Consider the following 22,191-nt stretch of genomic DNA (forward strand, 5'->3'; position numbering starts at 1 on the left):
TTTGTCTAGTGATTTAAAGCCAGAGTCTATCTAGCTTTCAGGTTTTTCTGTTTCTTTTTAAAATTTGATGTACCAAGAAGGGATTACTGTATCTATATTCATGTATCTTAAAAATTCATCTATCCTTTTTCTCTCATCCATCTGACCCAGAATTCTCTCTGCTGCTGCAGAGTTGTTACACTCAAAATCTTGCTTATAGGCACAGAGGAAGCACACCTTTTATATAAGTAAAGTGTATAAGTATTGTTAGCATAACTGAAAGCAAAGCAGATTAGTCCAGATCTAATTGTTTTAAAAGAATGCTAATGCAGTTAAAATTTTTATACACACATCTCCTAGTGCCCACCCCTTCTCCCAGTGTTAGGCTCACATCTCCACTGCTCCTCTGGGTGCTCAGCTTGGTGGTGTCATGCTGGTGGCAGTGGTGGGGTGTTATGATAATCGTCAGCATCTGGAGTCCTTCACTTGGAGGAATATGATGTTCATGTTAATGGTTTCTTCTTTCTCACTCAACGAGCAACTTGGGGTTACTTTTATATGCTTGCCAACACCCTCTTACACCTTTGCTCTGTCTTTATTGGTCTGCAGTGCCGTATTACACCCAAATTTACTGTTTATGGTGTCTTTTACATGTTAGACACTATTTCTTTGTTTTCTTTGTTATCCCTAAAACCAGTTCTGTCCAGCTCCAGCTCTGCATTTCTTTAAATGAACATTGGTGAGTTATAGCCAAGGGATCTCCAGTGCCAGTCTGTGCCCCTTCCTTCAACATCATGTGCTTGTGGCCCTCTTCACTGCATCCTGTCCTCACGCTCAAGGGCCCTGCTGTCACACCAGGCCTGTCTTGCTCCTTACTGTATCATCATGTTAGAGTCATAAACACTATTCTGGACAGGATAACTGCTTGTTACAGCTCTCTGTGTAAAACTATGCTTGTACTATATCAAGACAAACAAAACAAATTAACTGTAGACACCTGGTACCCTTCCTGCTATTCCAGCTTGTTCTCCTTTGTTAATGCTCTTCTTAGCAGCTGGTTCAGCTGGGTCAAAAGACTTCCAGGAGATGAGAGACTGAAACATAGATCTAGATAATGTGGCTGAGAGTCAAATATGTACAAAGTTGACAAGTCAAAAGGGGAAAGATCCCCCCCCCCCCGCCCCCCGCCCCTGCAAGGCAATGGAAATATGAAGAAATGCACAGATAGTGCAAGTCTTCCACAGAGAAACTGAGAGCACAGTGAACAGATTCCCTCCCTGTCCTTAGAGATTGTATGGTAAATGGAAGATCTGGGGTTTTTTTGAAAAGCAATGAGTGAAAATCTGGAAATTTGCATGCAGTGATTTTGAGAATTATTTAAAATAATATTTTTTCCCTCTTTGAAAGTAATTTAATGTAATTTACTTTTATTTAATTGTCCTGTGATTCTGCTGGAAAAAAAAAAAAAAACAACTCCCAATACCACTGCATATGTGTTTTCTTCTTATATACATAGTTCAATACAGTTTATGGGGGGAATGCCCAGGATGTTTTGCAAGGTAATTGACAATTACTGAAGTAGGGCTTAAAAGCTTTAAACAATGTAAATCAAGTAATAATAAATGTTATTATAACCTATATTCTATTCTTATAATCTCTGTAGTGTTATTATAGGTATATAAAGCCTTAAATAATAGCAAAAAGCTTTATAGCTTATAAGAACTTGTTAAACATAAGGACAATTTTTAATACATGGTAGTAAGGCTTTTTGATGAGACACATGAAGTATTCTGGAGAAACACATCGTACTGCCATTACATTGATCTAAGGTGGCAGATGGAAGTCTTGTCATCTGCAGTACCACGTCATTTCAAAGAGAATGAATTAACAGAGATGGAGTATAGTAATTTTTAATGTAAATAATGTTTTGCCCTTCTGAAAGGGCCCATTTACAATTTTGAGGCCATTAGGCTTCTGCCCTGGCTTCTTTAGCACTGTAATTCTGCAATGGGATTGGAGAGTATTTGAAATTGACAATTAACTTCTCGCTTGTGCTGCAAAGCTTCCTTTTATATTTCTGTAAAACTGAACAAATGACTGCTACTAATGGTTTGCTCATCAACTAGTAAGTGGAGGCCATTTAAGGCAGAAATGTAGAGTTTAGCTCCAGCTGCTACTCTAATGTTGCAGAAAGCTGTTTCTGCAGTTCATTAAATTCAACTTCAGGCAGTCACAAAACTGCCAGCTAATTATTTTTTTCTTTCCTTGGCTGATCGAAAACTGGTGTCACCAATTTCCCCTCATAAAATGATGCTACAGAATTCTTCAGTCTTGGAGATTGAAGAAACAGAGCAGTGACGAAGATACCAACATAATCCTTAAAATAACAGGTAACACTGACCCAGTGAAACTTTATTTCCTACCAGTATGTCGGACTACCTTGGGAGTCAAGCGTTCTATGGGACACTGGTTCTTTGTTAGTAAGTCACAGGGCCAGTAATAATAACTAACTGGTAGTTTATGTTTCGGGGACTAATAACCAGATGAATGCCTAACACAGCCTGTTTGAAGAGAGTGATTCCAGCAAAAATTGGTCCTTGCAGAAGTCAGTGAGGGAAAGAAGTGAGGGCCTTCGTGGCCTGGTTGGCCACCCAGAGATGCGGGTTACATGTGTTCAGCCCTCTGGCTGAAAAGGAGCAGACCTGTGTTATTCTTCAGTAGTAGGTATGTGGGGTGTTTTAGTCTCTATTATGTTGGTTCAAATCAAATTAAGTGATGAAAACTTTCATTTTGTGCAATATCAAAACTAAAAATGAGATCCAAAGCTGAAATACACATACATGGAGATTCCCCTCCTGAACTTAAGTACGGAATATTGATCTGAACTCAGCTCTGTGTTATCACATGTATGATGTTACACATCTCTGATAATTTTTTTAAAATATACCTTATCATCTGTACTACCCATGATTTTAAGTTGTTGATATAACCTATAGATAAAGTAACTAAAACCAGAACATCTATGTGTGTTTAGCGCAACATTCAGAAATAGTAAATGAGAATACATAACCTCCTGCCATGGGGGTGCTCAAGGGAATAGGAGTTTTGGTTGACTTCTGTGGTGATTTACTCTTCAGGGACTTCACAAATACAGAACATCTCCAAGCTAGTCCACCAAGCCTTCATCCCAGAATTCTTGAAAAATAATAGATACTGAGGATTTTGGCTTCTGTTAATCATTGTTTATTGTCATATCACAGTCAGGTTTCCAAAGAGAGAGCTCTCTGTTCTGCTATACTTGTACACACAGACCAGACAGCCTTTGCTATGATTTTAAAATGAAAATTAACACGAAATGAGTATAACAAGGGAACAGTAGAGAAAAGTGTAAAGTAACAGCAATAGAATGGTGTGACTGAACCTGGAGTAATGTAGAATCAAGTATCTTCAAGGTTTCCAAATACATAGCTGCAGCTTTGGTTGCATGACAAGAGGAAACAAATTATTTCAGCCTCAAATCCACATTTTAAGCATGCATATTTTTGCTTTTGATAGCATGACTTCAAATACCTGTTGTATACCAGTTATCAACCGGTAATTATTGTTGTCTAACCATGATCTTAAGAGTGAGAAGACACATCAAAAGAGAATGAAGGCTATGACAGCAATCAGTGCAAATCAGAAGTAAGGATGAAATATGGCATTTGCTTCAAGCACCAAGACACAATGGGGGCATAGGAAGAAAGTTATTAAGGGAATCAGGTTTGGAGTATGAAAACAAGACACAACATGTCACCCTTCCTTTGTTTTTCTGTGACAGTTTTCGTATTTTTTCTGTGACACAAGTTCTGTAAGTAAGTTTGGGAGATGTTTTTGTAGGACTTCATTAGGCAGTGCATTAAAAATAATCTCTCAATACTGGACAGTCAATAAACTGTGAATGTGCATTCACAGAACTGTTAACTAAATTCTGGTCATGGGCTCAGATTATATTGCTATTTCCATGTATGCATCTCAATGAGCAGCACTGGGAAGAATTAAAAAGCTGAGGTTTAAGTCATAGTTTGACGCATATAGGTAAGAAAGGGGTTTTGTTTTTATAATTGTTAAGGGAAGGAAAAAAATTAGACTTGTTTCAAATCCAACACTGAATTTGTGATGAAACTTTTTTTATTTGTAAGCTAAGCAAAACTGATCTGATATTTATTGAGCGAGAAACAAGTAATCTTCTGCCATTTTAAAGAATTATAATGACTCTATGAATGCTATCTTTGAAAATAAACAAAAACTCATTTATTTTACAATTTAATTTCAGAACATAATTCTAATAAACTTCAGGACTATGTTCTGAATACAACCCACAAAATATTTAAACATATGTGGGAGCCACCAACCCCTCACCTATAAACAGACAAGTACCAAACCTTATTTTCTCTAAAAAGACAAAAGATTTGTAAATACATAAACATAATTAAATAGGTTCAACCCTGAACTGTTTGAAACGTGATTTCTTTGAATATGGAAACCAACAATAGCTATGATCATGGATTATGATCCTGTGGCTAAGTTTTAGCTTCCTCACCTTGTCAAATTGATGGACATTTTCCCTTACCCAAAGGGGGCCCCAAACCAGACACAGGGCTCCTAACAGAGCCTTGTGAGGGCTGGGGGGATTAACTACCTTCTTCAAGCTCCTGCCAATGCAGCCCTGCATGCGGTTGCCTCCCTCATTGCCAGGGTCTGCAACTGAGTCATGGTGAGTATGTTGTCCACCAGGACCCCCACCCCCACCTCCTCTTCAGCAGACCTGTTACCTAACCAGGCTGGGACAAGCAGGATTAGGTAGTATTCAACAGTATCAGAATATTAATACCAGAAATGGTTTATCCATCAGGCTGGAAAGGTCAACTTAAAGCACTGCCACGCTTGAATACCAGCAGATTGGTGCTAACAATCTGCCATTCTGAGACTACTGTTCATGAGGCTCAATCCTCTCCTGGTGCAAAATTATCTGATGGCAAATAGAATGAGCAATGGCATTTGTCACTGAAGGTGTGCCTCACAGTAAGCCTTGCAACCTTTCAGATCAAGCAGGACTTAGTAAAGATGCCAGTTTTCAAAAGGATGTAGGAGATGCTTCACCAGGATGTCACCACAGGACAAGCTGTGCATTGCCAGGGACACTGCCCAAATGAAGGTAAGCAAAATGAGTCAGCTGCTCGCTCTGATGAAAAATAAATGAACAGGCAAGCAGATACTAAGACTCCTCCTGCTACAGATCCCCACCCCCCTGAAAAAGTGCAAATTGTTTGTTCATCTGCCTGGTCATTGGCTGCTTTTGGATAGACATTCAGCTTTACTGTGTCTAAGAAAACAACCGGAAGATTCTGAAATAAATTTTTCTGTAGCCAAATTGTGCTTTAGTGATGCCAAGCAGATCGTGAATGGCTGCTTAAGCTCACTACTGTTTCAGCAGGATAATCTTCTAGACCTAATACTGTAGGTCTTCACATTACTAAAAAGTTAAAATATTTACAAGACTTATCTAAACTTCTTGATTTACCTGTCTGTTTATCTCCTTTCATAATACTTGTATTGGAAAATTGTATCCTCCCAGTATTTTTTAAAATAAAGAATAAATTTCCCAATCTGTAAGCCATTACTCTAGAAGCCTCACGACCAATTGCAGTCTTTCTTTACTGAACGTGAAGACCATATGATCTTCATGAGCATACCGTAATTCTCTTCTGAAGAGTTTAAATAAGAATTTTATTTTTCTAGTCTCAAGTATCCTTTTTAACTGTTTGTAGAATTCTGCCTGTACTGAATTAAACAAACTTAAATGATCTAAAAAATTCCTCTATTAAATTGCAGGTGGGAAGACAAGTCCAATGCTTCTGTTACTTTACTGTGGATTCCAGCAGGAGAAAATGTATGTAGGCGGTACTTCTGAAAATCCTGAAATGCCTCTAAAATCAAAGTTGTATTGTCTTAAAACTGGGTTTCAAACTTTTAAGGGTTAGCCTGGAAGAGTTACTGGGAAGGTAATAAATACTAAAATTGGACAAACCCCCATGAACTGGTGTGTAAATATATGCTGCAGAAATGGGCATGAAAAAATTGAGTTTTGGAGAGAGCAGAGATAGAATACGAGCAGTTATGAAAAAAGCGTGGAGTCACTTTTTTTCTTAGGTAATCAACAACAAATTCCTGATTCTAGAAGAAATTAGAGTGAATTTGGTAATGTTTATTCAACAACTGGGATGTAAACAACAATTTTATTGATTACATTGGGCATGTTTGTTTATTTGGAGGAGGGGGATTTTGCTCCCTGTTCCTTCTTGTATAGGGACAGAGACAGATTCAGCTTCAGTGAAGTGAATAGATGTCTTTCAGTGAGATCTTGATGCACCCCTTATTCTCCACAAATGGCCTGTTTTTTCTGAACTAAAAATGGCAATTAAGGGACAAAATTTTAAATACCATTGTTTTATTGCATTTATTGGACATTTATCGATTGATTAAATATGCATTGTAGACTTCTATGTCAACAAGGACTGTAGCAATGGACTTCAATAGTTACCATAACACCAGGAAGCATTTTTCTTTCTTTTTAAAGAGAAATACCAAATTTTTAACAGGAATATGTTTGCTAATTTCTTTCAAAAAAAGAGACTATTTAAAAGGTGGTCATATTTTAGGGATCTGGCTTTTATTGTTACTCTATCCCAGCATAGTATACTACATCTATTAAAAAAAGACATTAAATGATTTTGTGTTTATATTTATTGTCAGCAATACATCAGTTATGTAGAAAATAACCCAGATGAAAATGTAAGACTTGTTACATTTTCATGTCATCTGTATTAACTGAATAAAGCTTAGTGACAATATACACAAATTTGCAGTAGTTGTACGTAAACATTTTGTGCATTAAAAAAGAAATATACATAATTTAAAAAATAAAAATGCATTACACAATGTACAAATTAACATTAACAAAGAAAAGTAAACATTCCTCAGACAGCTGCCTCCTTGTTCTACAAAATAAATATTCAAGTAAATTAAGTTAGGCAAAATAAACTCTTAACTTTGGGTGAGCACAATTTACATAAAGGTAAAAAGACAGATTTCTATTTCATTCAAGGTATATTTTACAGTGATTTATACACAGAATTTTTAAATTGGTCTCTTCAGATTGTAATATTGGAAAACAAACTTTATTACATTTTGGCAGGAGGAAGGGAGTTTCAAAATTGATGCTTTATACCAAATATAAACAAGCTTGTGCAGTTGCATCAAAGTTTCAAAAAGGAACTGCTCCAGGACTCAAAGCAGACACAGTAACCTAGAAACTACAGATTTAAAAAGGAAAATACAAACCACCACATCAACAGGAAGATGTCTACTTTGCTATTTTCTGAATGGTTTATTTGATCACTGGAAACGTTACTTTCACAAACTAACACTCTACGGTAGTGGCTGCTTTAGGCACTGGACTTGTAGAAGCACTCTCATTTTTAAAGCAAATTGCTTTTCATTCTATACTGCTAACTCAGCTATTAGTTATTTCTGTTTCAATGTTTAAGGGCTTAATCACCTTTGCAACTTTCAGCTTTACATAAAATTTCAGCCCTCCTGATAGCCTAGTATTTTTTTCTTGATAACGAGGGAAGCCATTCTGGCTTCAAATTTCCGTGCACTTTGTTTGTAAAAAAACTAATAATAAAAATGCACTCTAGATTTTAAATGCAGCACTAGTATGATGCAGATGTGCACCAGCAAAATTCACTGACCAGATATAAAATGTAATACATACTAAAATACTTGCATGGATTGCAAAGGCTAAACGTACTTAAAAAAATCTCCTATCTCTTTCTTCGGTTGTCCATTTTACATAGTAAGAAAAAGGAGATGGCATACCTTTAACTTCAAGTTATTAAATTCTTAGATTTAGGACATAAAAATCTTCAAGGCAAGAACTAGGCAACGGCTCCTGCTAAGTCCAGCCAGTATAATAAAGAAAGATGACTCATTGCCAATGAAAGAAACCCTGTTCCCTCAATTTCCTATTGGTTCAATACTATTTGACAACACAGAATCAGACTTATAAAAGTACAGAAATCATGATTAAGCTTTATGTCTCCACATGATAGTTATCATTCTTTAAAACTTTATAAATTTTCTATGTTATTGTTTGCATGTCTGACAAAATAGGAATTAACAAGGTTTTTCTTGTTTTCTACTCAGGAATGCTGAAGTAATTAAAATCATCAAGATTTGTTTTTTCCCTATGGATCTTTACAAAGTGACGTAAGACTGAAGCCCCCAGTCCTGCAACATGTATATGAATGAACCACTGCTGTGGCAGGGGGCCATGGCACTTTACCAGCTGCAGCCAGATTAAGGTGTAAGATGAGAAATTAAACCTGTATAAAAGATTTTTACTATTGTTCCTCTCTGCTCATTGTTCCCATTTGGGGAACACTTACACAGTGGGAAGAAGGTCATTTTCTTGAAGCAGTAACACCACACTGGTAATATAAGTTAGCTAAGTTAAAGCAGGACCATAACCTCTCTTGAACATTCACAAATGCACATTGGTTCCAAGAATTATTCTATATGGACCAAAGGCAGGTATTTTTAAGGACTGAAGTTACCCACTGATGTCCATGAGAGTCTTGTCATCAATTTCAGTGGATCTGGGCCAAAGTTTGCAAAGCTACAGTTTTATTCAGTGTGCAAAACCTCGTGCTTCTTGAGTAAATAGTGTGATGAGTAGGCAGAAATGGTTTAGGTTATAAAAAAGACCTGAGAACCTAATACTGAACTTTATATAACAATTATTTTTGAGAGGTTGCCTGATAAAGTTTTGTATTGCTTAGTAGTGGCACAGTCACTTATATGTTCAGGCTACACATAGAAGCCATTTGATGAGAATATCCCTTCTCAGGTCATGAATCACATCTGTAACAGGCATGTAGATACAGTGGCAAGTCAATGAGCTTCATGTTGGAAGCATAACACTGAAAAGCCATAAACATGGAAGAGGTTAACAGTGAGTTTTTATACCACCAGAGTTTTAAAAAAAGTCATGAGTATTAAAATGGCAGAACTACCGATCTTATTGTTTACTTGCCAGTACACTCAAGAGTGTAACTGAATAATTAAGAGAGTCTATCCAATTATCCTAATTAGAAAAGACAAGAGGGCTCTGAGTATTGCACTGTCAGCAACAGTGAAAACACTCTCACTAGCAGAAGGAAAAAAAGCAAACCCATTTTATTTTAGTTAAACAAACAATCAGAATACCTTTTTAGACAGTAAGTATGTCACTCAGGATTACAGGGCAACCACTTTTCTTTTTCTTTTCTTTTTTTTTTCTAACAAAGTTAACAAATATAAAAAATCTAGTCATAAACAGCCTTCAAAGTACAATTAGAAACCAGCAGGACAATCTATACCAGTATAGGTAGATGGGGCAGGAAACTAGACACTTGTATTACTGCCATGATATAGACTACAAATGGCTGCTGTGACGAGGAACGGTGTGTACAGTACACGTCGTTAGCCGATTCCATCCAGTCGCAGTCCAAACCAAACGCTACTCTCTTCAGGATTCAAGACCTGTCTACTTGACACTCCTTGCACAAGTTACATCATCATCCTTTCTGAAAAGAGGCAGTTTCTATGGCAATACTAGTTAAGTGCATATCATGCTGCACTAATATAGTGCAAAAATTTGCCTTACATGTAGCAAAAAAGATGCAGGCAACAGTTTAGAGTTAGAGAAAGTAGAAACATATTGTAACATTTACAATGGGTATTCTTTTTCCAGACAGCAGCCGCCAGAAAATACTGAATCTGAGAATGCCTCCTTTCTGGATGTACATATGAGGCCTTTATACTTTGGAGTGATAACAGGACAGAATTTTGCAAGTGAGTCATTGCCCTCTGAAATGCAGGTTAACACAAGTTATCATCAACTGGTAAACTGTTGAACTTGCTCAGTGGGTTAATCCCTGTTAAAAGTTAATATTGTACTAAGCATTAAAATGCTCTTTAACAAGTATATAATCTGATAGAGTAATACATATGGTTCAACTGAGTATATATGTTATGCTTGAATATAAAGAGTCATAGACAGCTTGGTACAAACTCTTCATGCGCACTGATTATACTTGGTTAATGATGCAGGGCCTTCCAACTGTTATTACTACGTCAGCTACAGTATTCTGGAGACAGAAGTGGTGCTTATAGTTTGTAAGATTGAGGAAAGACCACAAATCTCCAACTGCAGTGTCTGTTAATGTGATTCTGCCAGACTTCTCAGTGCTGATGGTCTAAAATAAAACAATAATACCTTGAATATCCGTAGGCATTATGAAATCCATCCTTTATCTATGGTGCAGTTACAAAAAAGAAAAAGTCAAAACACTTAATCCACTCTATAGAAAATCCCTGTGGCTTTGGATACCTTCTGATTTCAATCCATTAATTTAGACTCCATTTGTCACCATGAGAAGTTATATTTTACATATCTGCATCTCCATCATAAGCCAAGGTTAAAGGTTTCAGTCGGTTGTTCTGCCTTCTCTGGGGCTTCTTTGGCTTTTTGCTGAAACAATAAGATAATTTGTAAATAGAACAAGAAACTAATAACATATAAAGATGGATTTCAGTCTTAAATGAAGGATAAATGTATTGTTTTAAGATAATGCATTTGGTTGTTCATTTGTAAAAGCTATAAGCCTAAAACCTTCACTTGGATCAGTAATTATCTCTTCATCAATCCAAAGCAACATTTAATTCAAAGCTCAGTTGTTCAGAAATGGGCTGTTATGGTGCTGATGTGACTTGATGAAATCCTTGGCTGGTACTGCTGAAAGATCAGTCAGTTTTCAGAAGAACCCAGAGCCTGCAGTGCAATATTTGGTCATGTATCAAAGCCACAGTCAGGTTCTTTTAAATTATATGACCCAAATCTTAACCTCTCTTGACACATCAAGGATTTCCACAGGAAAGTCCCATCTTTGGATTAGTTTCATCTCATTACACTTGCTGGAATGACTACGGTTAATTCTAGTTGTTATAATCAAACCAGTCATAAATAGCAGGGATATGGTTGTTAGCCATAACCATTCCCTGTCTAGCCTTAAAATAGATTTTAATCCAGCAGGATTTCCAACCCATTTGATATCGTTTTTAAAATTACCAAGCCAAAATGCATGTTTAAGCATGCTTTAGTACTTGTCTTCTTTTAGAGTGTAATATAAGTATTTCTTTAAATCAGACCTATGCATCTTCAGTCTTGACCAAAATCTTATCTCAGCTATGTCATTTAGGCTGCCCAAATCTAAATCTTTGTTACCAAACCAGTTGTGGCTTTCTGTGGCCACAGATTCCAGTCTGAAGAATCTGCAGTGGAGTTGTATGCTAATGGATTTTCTTTTCCTCAAAAAATAAAAGATTTCTTTCCTTACTTAGACAGAAGTGAGATTTTGGGGAAGGTCTACTAAAACCCAAACAAATCTAGAAGCCCCACAAATGCTTACTAATGCAGTACAGCCAAGAGCCTGATGTGTATGATCACACTTCCCTCACCTTCCACTTACACAGTCATTTGGATCAGAAATTCCAAACAGGACCTAGAAAACTTCAGGGAGAGCATTCTCAAAGATAACTTGTTCTTGTAAAAAAATATTTGCTTTGCCAATGCACTAAGATTTTTCAACAAAATATTGTATGAAAAATAAACGAGAAAGTTTTCAGACCTTTTTTGGTTCTGTGTCTCTATATCCCGCCAAATATCAAATCTGACTGATCTGATTATTAAATTTCTTCCTTGCTATTTCTCTCTGCATTTTGTGATACAGACACAATGAAATTCTCATGGACACAGTACATTCTTAACAGAGATAAACTGAGCAAAAATAAACAATACAATAAGCTACCCTGTATTTGTAAGAAGTTCTAACCTCAGGAGAGCATCTGTTAATCCATCATCTAGACTACAACCACAGTCCACTACCCTGAGCTTGGACAAAAGGACATCAAAAATTAAACACTGCAATTCACAGAAGTGCCTGCAGTTTCTACAGCAGCAAGTGTAAATGCTTGCATTATAGTCTGTGTGGGACTGCTTGTTTGTAAATAATTAAAGAACTCACCAGGCTAGATAGATCATAGAAACAATAAAGATGAGTAAAACAAATGCACCAGCAGCTACACCATAAACCCAGGTCTTCAGCCTCCCATCTAAAAGGAATGAATGTTAGTCAGTAGTGTTTGAGTTAGTCTTGTTGAATTAGATATGATATAGTATAGAAATATTTTATAACCCAAAATAAATGTCTTCACTAGCAATTACAGCTTAGTAAGTGTAAATACTATTAAACAACTGAACATTAACCTCTCTGTGCCCTTCTGCTCTGCTTTTCAGCCGAAGTCTGGGTAATCCAAACAGAGCCGAGATGTGGGGGCAGAGGCAGCAAGTGAGACCCCCAGAAACACAGCCCCTGGGCCCGCTGGTAGCGGGCAATCCTTCAGCGTGATTGTGGGGCTGCTTGTCAGCCCAGGACTCATTTATGCCACTAGCATCACTTTCCATTCTAGCTCCAGTAAATCAATCTCCTGTTATTTTTATTTTTGTTGCTATTAATGTTTTTAAACACCTTTAGGATGTTTTACCTCATCCATACCTTAACTGCACATACACAATTTTCACTTCTGCATAAGGTAATAATTTTTCAATTTCTTCCCCTACCAAGTGCAAGTTTTGCTGCTATAAAACAACTTCCCCTCACAGAACAAGCAAAAATACACCAAAAAAGACAACCCATGCTCATAAACAGAACAACTGTCTGTTGATAATAAGGACTGTATTTATGTGCAGCCTGTGCAGTTTGTATTTTGGACATGATGTCCCTGCAGGCTGAGGTATACATCCCACACTCCTGCTTGCCTTGATCCTAGATGTACCCTGTTCTCCCAGGAAAAATGGTCTGATTTTCTCTGTCTGTGGGATTTTGCTCTGAACCCAAAATGAGCGTGTCACAACCCAAGGTCAGTGCATGCTGTTTGACTCACTACTTTTATCTGACTCATTTTGCAAATTTCTAAATAGCTTTTTGAAAACATTCTTTTACAGGAGGTTAGCTAGCCTTGTTTCACCTCCTTGACAATGAAAATTCCATTTAAAAAAATTATTTCATTTACAAGTGGCAAAGTTTTTATTTCATCAAGTCATGTATATTTTCAATGTAAGCACACACAGCTAAAATTTTTCTGACCAAATACTTATTTCTTCCTGATACCTCTGTAGAACAAAAAGGCATTACCAATGCAGTTGATGCTTCCACAATGTAATAAAATTATTCAGACTGACTTTGCTCAGATTCACAGTAGAACTCTATTGCTGTGCAGTTAAGTTCAGGCTTTCTGTTCTCTAGCAATGCAAAGTCTTGCAGTCGTGCGGACAACTTGTTCAAGACTAATCAAATTCACTACATTAATCAACCTAATGAAACGTTATAACTGATAATAACTGATATAACTGAAATAACTGATCCATTAAAGATGAACTGAACAGTAGATTTGACTTGACGTACCCAGTGATATGGTAAAACAAATGAGAGGAATTCAGGTTTCAGTAGTGCTAAATAGGTTAGTTTCTTCTCTCCTTGGCTTATTTCCATTGGTAAATGTAAGGGGTTTCAGGTTGAGTTTGATTGTTTTAAAATAGTGTTATCTCCTTGAAAAAAAGACTGCATTATCTTCTGTATGGATTTATTTATTTTTGTCTGAATTCCCTCTGAACAGATTATTTCTATGTATACAAGGGAACTAGCATCTCAAACTCATCTGTTTTTAGTAATACATCAGCACAGACATTCGAAGAGGGTAGTTTTAATACCTTCTTTTCTGGAACTGCAATATAATTTGTTGAAGACAGTGGACGAATTATTGTAGATCTAGACTTAGAAACTGTGCGGAAAGGAATAATCATGCTAGAGCAAATTAAAACCTTTCCAATAGATACCCAATCCTGAAATTAAAACAATCAAGCATAAATCTCATCTGAAGTGTAAAATGTTCACTTTCTTCCACATTTGCTCATATCTTAATTGGATAAAGTATTAGTTCTATTGAGTACCATTGTTTCTGTCTGAGCTGAGCTATGTTTCCTTCCTAACCTGAATTACTGGAAAACTGGTGAGTTTTCATGAATCTCTCAACTGTTCCTTGCTCCAAAAAACCATGTCTAAGCTCACATGAGCATCTACATTCTTAAATAGTTGAAGGCAACTGTCTGACATTTGCTTACGGTTTTCACTCTGGCTGCTACAACCCACCTTCTGGCATTTTCAGGTGGAGTTAGCTAGAATGAGTAAAAGATAACATATTTGGTAAAATGCTATTTTTTAAAGGAGGACCAGAAAAGCTTAATTTTCTTTTTTTTTTTTTTTTTATTGTGGATTAAAGTATTAACTAATTGAAGTAAAGACCATTTTATTGCAGGTATCAAATATAGTATCACAGTACAAATAACAGTAAATGCTAGTAGGACTAATGAATCTAACATAAGTATTTCTAACCCGAACATAATTTAATCTGCTTATTAGAAGTGTTGCTGTAGTTCTCAGTTTGCAGCATTTTACGGATTATGAATGTAAATATATTGGTTTTAGTTCTCAAATTAAAAACATTCATAAAAGCCTTAGAAGGAAATGAACATCCTAAGACACAACTGTGTTAGAATATGTAGCTCTATGATTTAAAAGACACTTAAGAAAATAACCAATTCCTGTCTGCATATAATTAACAATTTGGACAAGCGTCATATCTCTATTTGAAAATATGTTGTTAACTAAAGTTTTATTTATCTTAGTGCTTAATAGTACCAGGAAATATTTACTGAAATCTGATTACATGATGGACTTTATAAAGTATTTCTGATGCAATAACTGTCTTATATTTCTTGCCACTCTTGCACATAAATCCTTGTTAGCTCTAAAGAACTTGTTCCATCATAAAACCAAATATTGTCTATAGAGACTTAGAGCATGTCTACTCTAAATATCAGTAATATGGTTAGCTCTTGTCTAACATGAATTAGTTTAAATATGGATATGGCAGAAAAGCATTAGCATATCTATACTTATTATTTTCCTACAATTTCTGCTACGGCTGCAAATTTTAAGCAGCCTTTACTCTTTGCAGTCTTCAGTGCTACCTTTGCACTCCTCTGTCAACAGCATTATTGGTTGAGACAGCATAATCTAATATCCTGGCTTTCACCTTAGCAGCCAACTCCCTTCTAAAGTCACATTTCAAATAGCTTCTGTGAATTTTAACAGGTAGAGGGGATTAAAAGGAAATCTTCTGCAATACAAGATTTCATTAAATATATTTATGGAGTAGCTGAGAAGGCTAGGGGTTTGTTTATGTCTCTTCCTTTTTCAGTCAGGGCAGATGCCTGTCTTCTTAAATGAACACTTAAGGGTTTTTCTTCTCTTCCTCGGCATCACAAAAAATGTAAATGCCAGACCCTGCAGCAGGACTTAGCATTAAGAACTGCTCATTGCATGACTTCACCTGGCCCAAAAGGCTGTAGAAACCAGGTCCTTCCTCGTCCTGACTGGTTACTGGAGGGCTGGGTAGGGTTCACAGCTCGACTGGTTTTCACATCTCCCTTTTTGTCCTCCATGGTGGGGATCGCCACCACTGGGATGAGAGTGCACTGTTCGAGTGTGCCATCGGAGGACATAACTTCAGTGTATCCATCTTCACAACTGCACGCTCTAGTCTGTAGGGAACAAGTGTTTTACACTGTGTAGCAGAAAAACACAGTCTTCTGTGAGCTATAAAGCATAACAACATGGCTGACTGGAAGAGAAGACTGTTTTAATGAGTGCTAGCCTGAAGAGTACCTCTTCATATATTTTTATGCAGGATCGTACCAAATCAACAGAGATTATTCCACATTTAACTGAAAGGTAGAAAATGGTCTGAGGTTGATTTTAACAAATTCATTATTAGCAAAATCTCTGAATATATGTTTTGTTGGCATATTCTTTGTAATTCAGAGAGGTGTGTGGGAAGCCCTCATGGGGGTGTTTTATGCTCCAATGCAGTAGCACATACCTCACTGCAGTAAGCGTGGGGTTGACTGCACGGTGGGTTACATGACCTGTCAGCATCTGGTTGGCGCATCACTAAACAGCCCCCTGTAGGACAGAAAATCATATTTTGACATGGTAATACCTCACCACTGATTAAATTACTGATGTCATAACTTGCTACAGTATGTCATGGATTTCAATTTTATTGCTAATTTGAGTTTAAGTGCCCTTCTCTTATTCCAAGGTGAAGGATAATTGGTATCAAAAATCATTTTCTTATAGACAGAGTAAGGATACAGCACATGTATTTGCATTCATGTGCATTTTACAGAACTAATATTTGTCAAGTGAACCTTTTGTTTTTCCCTTTGTTCCTTTGACAGCTTGCTCAAAAAACAGTTTAAGTGTTTTGTTGGGCTTGAGGAAACAGATTTTGGTTCTCTACGGCCCTCCTTATGACTTGCATATTAAAACTGTGGTCACAAAGAAAATAAAAGCATAATTTTGATTTGTATCTTTGCCTGTTAAACTGAAAACAAACTATGCATAGAGCTTATGAATGGATACCTGTTTTCTGCGGCTCCTCAGTAGCCACTTTTACACATGCTATAGCTTTGGCTCTTATGAAGCTACATTTCATGCTAGCCTAAGACTTTTCAGTACTTCAGTACTTTAATTCAGTAAAGCATGTACTGAATGCTATGATACTGAAGATATAGCGCGTTTCAGTCTTTTTCCTTGTTATACAGACCTAGTTCTCATTTCTACAGCTTTATGTACAGTGCAGTTATTGTTATGGACCAATACACACAATCAGGCTTTCACTGTCATTTCAGCCAGAATGACTTCAAAATACTTTTAGAATCAGTTTGAATTTACCTGGTTTCCTTCTAGCTTACAGGAGAGAGATATGCACCACATCGTTTAAAATTTATATTGCTACAGGATGACTTATATTGCACCTCCCAAATTAATAACATTTTTATACTGGTGTGATATGATGATGAAATCCTGATAACTGAGATTGGTCACGACCATAGCAGATGCAGTTAGATGTGGTTACGTAGATCCAAGTGTTAACAGGATGGCCAATGAAGAACAAATAAAACGCTGCTGGTTGCCATAAGTTTTCCCCATCCCCAGAAAGGAAGATCATACATCCTAGCATACAAATCACATGCCTGTGGGAATCTATGCAATAAAATCATCCAAGGAAGCTGCTGAAGGAAAGACTTGCCTCATCGCCCATGGGAAACAACACCTTCAAGTAGAAAAGAACTATTCAGCACAATAATATTATGCAAGTAAGTAAATAAATAAAGGCCTTAAAAAACCAACAGGACTCATAATAAAAATTTGATAATGTCTGAATTAAAATACACTGTGTTAGAGCCAAACGTGCAGCAACAAGGCAGCAAAGAAACACAATAATCAGAGATATGGGTTGATCCTACATCAAAATAGGTAATTTCCATTTAAATCATATATGTGCATCTATCAGTTTGAGCTCTTAAACTGTAGATTATACAAACCACTTTCAAAAAACCATTTAAATTTAAATTATAATCTCATTCACAACTTTATACTTCATGCAGAGGAGTGCTCACAGAACATTATACTTAAGTGCTTTGTTTGAAAACTATCAGGAACATCTATTAAATACAGTTTTGCTTTGCATGGAAACTGGTGATTATATTGTCTGGGATTTCCACTAGTCTTCATTTCAAATCAGAAAGTTACCACAGCTTTAAAACCACGTACAAACAAACTTTGAAAAAAGAGATACAATATAGGTCTGAGGTTAGTCTGCCTAGGAGGTCCTGTCATGAAAATATCTGCCAATAGCACATATTCACACACTTGTCTTTCCTGGAATTTCCTGGAATCACATGGCTGTATTCAGCTACATCAGAACAAACTATTATTTTTATGTGACTGACTGTGATTTATGAATATATCCTGATTTTAACATCTCAGATCCATAATCACCAAGATGCTATTTATTTTGGAATCCTGTAGGACCTTTATTAGACAATAACATATATTAATCTCAATAAGAATTCTTACTTCGAGTTTTACTTACCATACAAGCATCTTAGCTAGGCAGGAAGCAATCAAGGTGCATAAATAATGCCTTGTTGCATTCATTATGAAGATGATGCATTTTAATATTCTTACGGCACAAGGTGACCTTTGCAAAAGAGACTTTGGGCTATTAAATATTATTTCAAAACCTTGTGAAAATAATACAGATATTTTTATTTCTACTGTTACAACAGACAGTAGTGGTGGATTCCATCATCAAGAAGTATTGTACTGGGAGTCCATGAATTAGAGCTCCCCACCTGACAGTGGCTATCATTGAGGATATGCTTACAATCTCTGTGATTCTTTTACTACCACCTGGGCTGATATAGAAATTATTTAAACAACAAATGCATAACTCTTAGTTTAAATGAATCCCTAATTCTGATAAATAAATTCATATAAATAGATATATATGAAGATTTTCTTGAATTCGGAGACCTCAGTCATTCTTAATTCATGGTGTTTTGTGTTTTGGTTTGTGCAAAAAGTAACTACGTCCCATACTTGTCCACTGAAGGATCCTGCTACAGGTTTATGTCACTGAAGTAAATAAATAAACTTTCATTAGCACATTTATTAAAATTTGATATTTTGTAAGTTTTAAGGAGATATATGATATATGCATGATATTATGGAGCTTTGCATCTCTGCCTCTGTATAGGCACTGAAATGAACTTTAATACATAAAAGTACTATTTGTTGTAGGGCTTGAAATCTGAAACCCTAAATTTAGAAATGTAAAGATGTCTGTGGTAAAAAAAAAAAAAATTACAGAGTGTAAAATGTTCCAGGTCCAGTACAGAAGATAATATTTATATTTATTTTTAGCATTACATAATTCTGCATAATTCTGGAAAAGAAATTACATCTTTAGTATGCAAAAACATGATGATTCAAGACAACAGCAGGTTGATTCATACATCAGGAACAAGCGTTTTTAGCAGATTCTTTAAAAAAAAATAAATTTCCATTTGTTGGGAAAAGGCATTATTCATCTGTTTTCCAGCTTTTGTGTGTATATAAAAAGAATAGTTACCTGTGACGTTTAAACCATCTGACCTTTGGCACCACACGGTTCGAGAAGATCCCTTCCATGGGCTAGCCATCCACTTGTATTCATAGCACTGGCCATCTACACAGAGAATATTCACTTTTCAAGAAATTTGCTGACAACATTTTAGGCTACCACTGGCAGCAGCCACACTCATCAGTAGACCATACTCATTAGGTTTAAACGGTTTTTATGGCTAAGTAGGCCCTTCCTCCTTCATTCAGCAACTTAGAAGGGTACACTGCACACATGGAGGCCCCAAGGTCTCCTGCACTTACTGGATATGTACAGAATAGACCAGATGTGTCCAGGACACTAACTATAATGGCTGTACACACTGCTTGTGAAGTAAGCATAATATAGTTAATGGCCAAAACAGATGTTTTCAATAACCTCATAATGGTTGTGGCCCATCTGTCACATAAAACTCATTCAGGAGTCAGGTTCCTTTCCTGGCAACACTGAGCTTCAGGGCTTGGTGAATTGGCCTGGGATGCATCTGGCTTCATGTCTCAGCTCTGCTGTACACCCCTCATATGGCCTGGGATAAATCATGAAGTCCTTCTGCACCTTAGCTCCCTTATAAATACAAAATTCCTTTTTGCCTGATCTGTCTGGCCTCTGAACGGACAAGAAATGTCTGTACAGGAAATTACTTGGATACTTTGTCCAGTACCAGCAGTAAGCATGACTAAGACTTTTTAATGCATTTGTCATGTGATTAGCACTTCAAAGGGTAGACAGAAACCTAAATTTGGTTTTGTATCAAAACTTACAGATTTCTTTTTATTAATGTTATCAAGCAGATAAGGCAATTACTTTTCTCTCATACCATAAAAGAAAATTTCATTATTAAAAAAGGATCATAAGTTCTCCAAAGATTGTGTTTAAAGTGGTAACATATGATAGCTAGCATTTAGAAGATTTTCTGTTTACAGTTGGTATCTGGAAAACAAAAATTTAAGTGCATTCCTAGGTCTATCAAATCTGTATTTGTCTAAATTTGATACTGTGAACAGAAAGAAAACAAAACTATTGTTTTTCTGTATTTTTTTCTTACAGGAAGTGGCTTTATGTTCATTTTGGTGCTTACCATTGCATGGTCTTGTTTCCAAAGCCTGTTCTGGACAGAGATGTTGATTCTCTAATTCCTGAATGATCACTGCCCGAGATCGGACTTGTATCCCTCCAAAGCCTAGATCCTCACCATTGACACAGGTTAGTTGACAAAGGCTCCACTCTGACCACTCTCTCAAGTAACAGTCACCTGTCAAATAGCAATTTTATAAGATGAATGATCATCATATGTGAAGCTTTTCACACTGAATATGTCTTAGAAAAAAATGTCCAAATCCAGTTTCTTAATTTTCCCTCTTCATAGTTTCTTTCACTCCTCTTTTTAAATGTGACTTATACTTAAGATAATATTTTGACACTCTCTGAATATAGTAATAAAAAGGTTATACGAAAACCTATTTATTCTAAAGCAGGGTAGTTTTCTATAGCATTCCCATAAGATCAGTCTCATTTTGAATTTCTGAGTAACACTCCAACCAATGGCTAGATTTTTGTAAATTTTAGGGTATTGTGCACTGTATGCCTTATGCTAAATTTATGTATCTTGTTCAGAATTCTTTCATCTTAGAGGGAGAAAACATTGTCTAGTTTTAAAAAGATTAATTGTTGCTTATACTCATTCAGAATTTCTCTAAACAGACAGTAGAAGCAACTGCTGGAACATTCTTTGCAAGAAAGGGAAATGGGAAGGTGATTAAAATGTCTGCTCTGGCTATTTCATGTTAGGATAATAGAGACTGGTAGAATTTTATCTTACAGAGTAAAACTGAAAAATATAATTATACTAATGACACTAATTAGCATGATTGGATAAAGAACATTTAAGGAAGATCTGAGGCACAACACAAAGAGACCATTTTGTTAAAACTGCAGTACAAAATGGGACTAGACTGTGCACAGACTCATAAATAAACCTCTTAGTTCTCATTATTTCAGTGAAAGTGCTATTAAAAATTCATGCTACCTTGCATTATAGTGATGACAGATATAATCAGTACTGTGTTGACCAGATGCCTGATTAATGAAGGAATTTTATTTGCCAACGTTAGGAAAGCATGTGAAGAAATGAATAATTGAAGAACTGATGTATACATAATAGGAAAACAAGTAGTGATTTTTGGAAACATTAGTTGGAGTGTATCATTAGTACATCCCCACAGGGCAGTTATTCTTGCTGGCTAAATGTGAGATTGCTGAAGAACAGGTTCCTGCTCAGCAAAATCTTAAAAGCAAGCAGTAAGCATTTGGGGTTTTTTATATATAAATAATAATAAGAAAACATAACTACAAGCTTTTTATTCTTCCAATTTTCATTTAAAAAATATGTGAAAATCATGCAATTGGAATGCTGTGCACAAAGCAGTGATGGAAGCCTCTCTGGTTTTGATTATTTTCTATTTATTGAGGCAACTTTACCTTCAGTCCAGCCTGAAATGAACTGTAAAAAATTCTGAGACAGAGGAGAGTTGCAAGAGAACAAAACCAGAATACTGGTATGGAACAATAGCTACATTAGAACTGAAGGAGTTAACCACTATTTCTGAAGACACATCACTAATGACTCTACTGAACAACAGCAATATACTTCAAATTCTACAAATAAGCGTTTGAAATTAACTGGAGGGGTTTTCCTGGAAATTAACAGCTCTTATGGGCTCTTAATCCTTCTCAGTATGAGGGTCATGGACCTGATAATTTATAACAGCTCCTTTGGATTCAGTCCACAAGGACAATGATAGCGCATGTTACACCCAGCAAGTTAAACAGCTAGAAACACTCACATTTTCTCAGAGATTAAAGTATTAGTTTCAGTTGGAAAAAAAAATAAGACTCTCTAGAGTAGCTTCCTTAGACACCCATAAAAGGCATCAA

The 22,191-nt window shown here is 36.2% G+C and overlaps 1 protein-coding gene across 1 annotated transcript in view; it reads right to left on the reverse strand.

Moving 5' to 3' along the window:
* Positions 1–6,669: 6,669 nt before the first annotated feature.
* Positions 6,670–22,191, reverse strand: part of THSD7A (thrombospondin type 1 domain containing 7A) — a 217,238-nt gene continuing 201,716 nt past the window's right edge. The window contains exons 24-29 of the mRNA XM_074836557.1: positions 20,336–20,509; positions 19,228–19,323; positions 16,126–16,208; positions 15,577–15,787; positions 12,150–12,237; positions 6,670–10,597 (exon numbers count right to left, since the gene is read on the reverse strand). Coding sequence (XP_074692658.1) covers positions 10,513–10,597; positions 12,150–12,237; positions 15,577–15,787; positions 16,126–16,208; positions 19,228–19,323; positions 20,336–20,509 — 737 coding nt within the window. The 3' untranslated portion in view covers positions 6,670–10,512. The remainder of the gene's footprint in view (positions 10,598–12,149; positions 12,238–15,576; positions 15,788–16,125; positions 16,209–19,227; positions 19,324–20,335; positions 20,510–22,191) is intronic.

This window comes from Strix aluco, chromosome 1, assembly GCF_031877795.1.
Source record: "Strix aluco isolate bStrAlu1 chromosome 1, bStrAlu1.hap1, whole genome shotgun sequence".
NCBI lineage: Eukaryota > Metazoa > Chordata > Aves > Strigiformes > Strigidae > Strix > Strix aluco.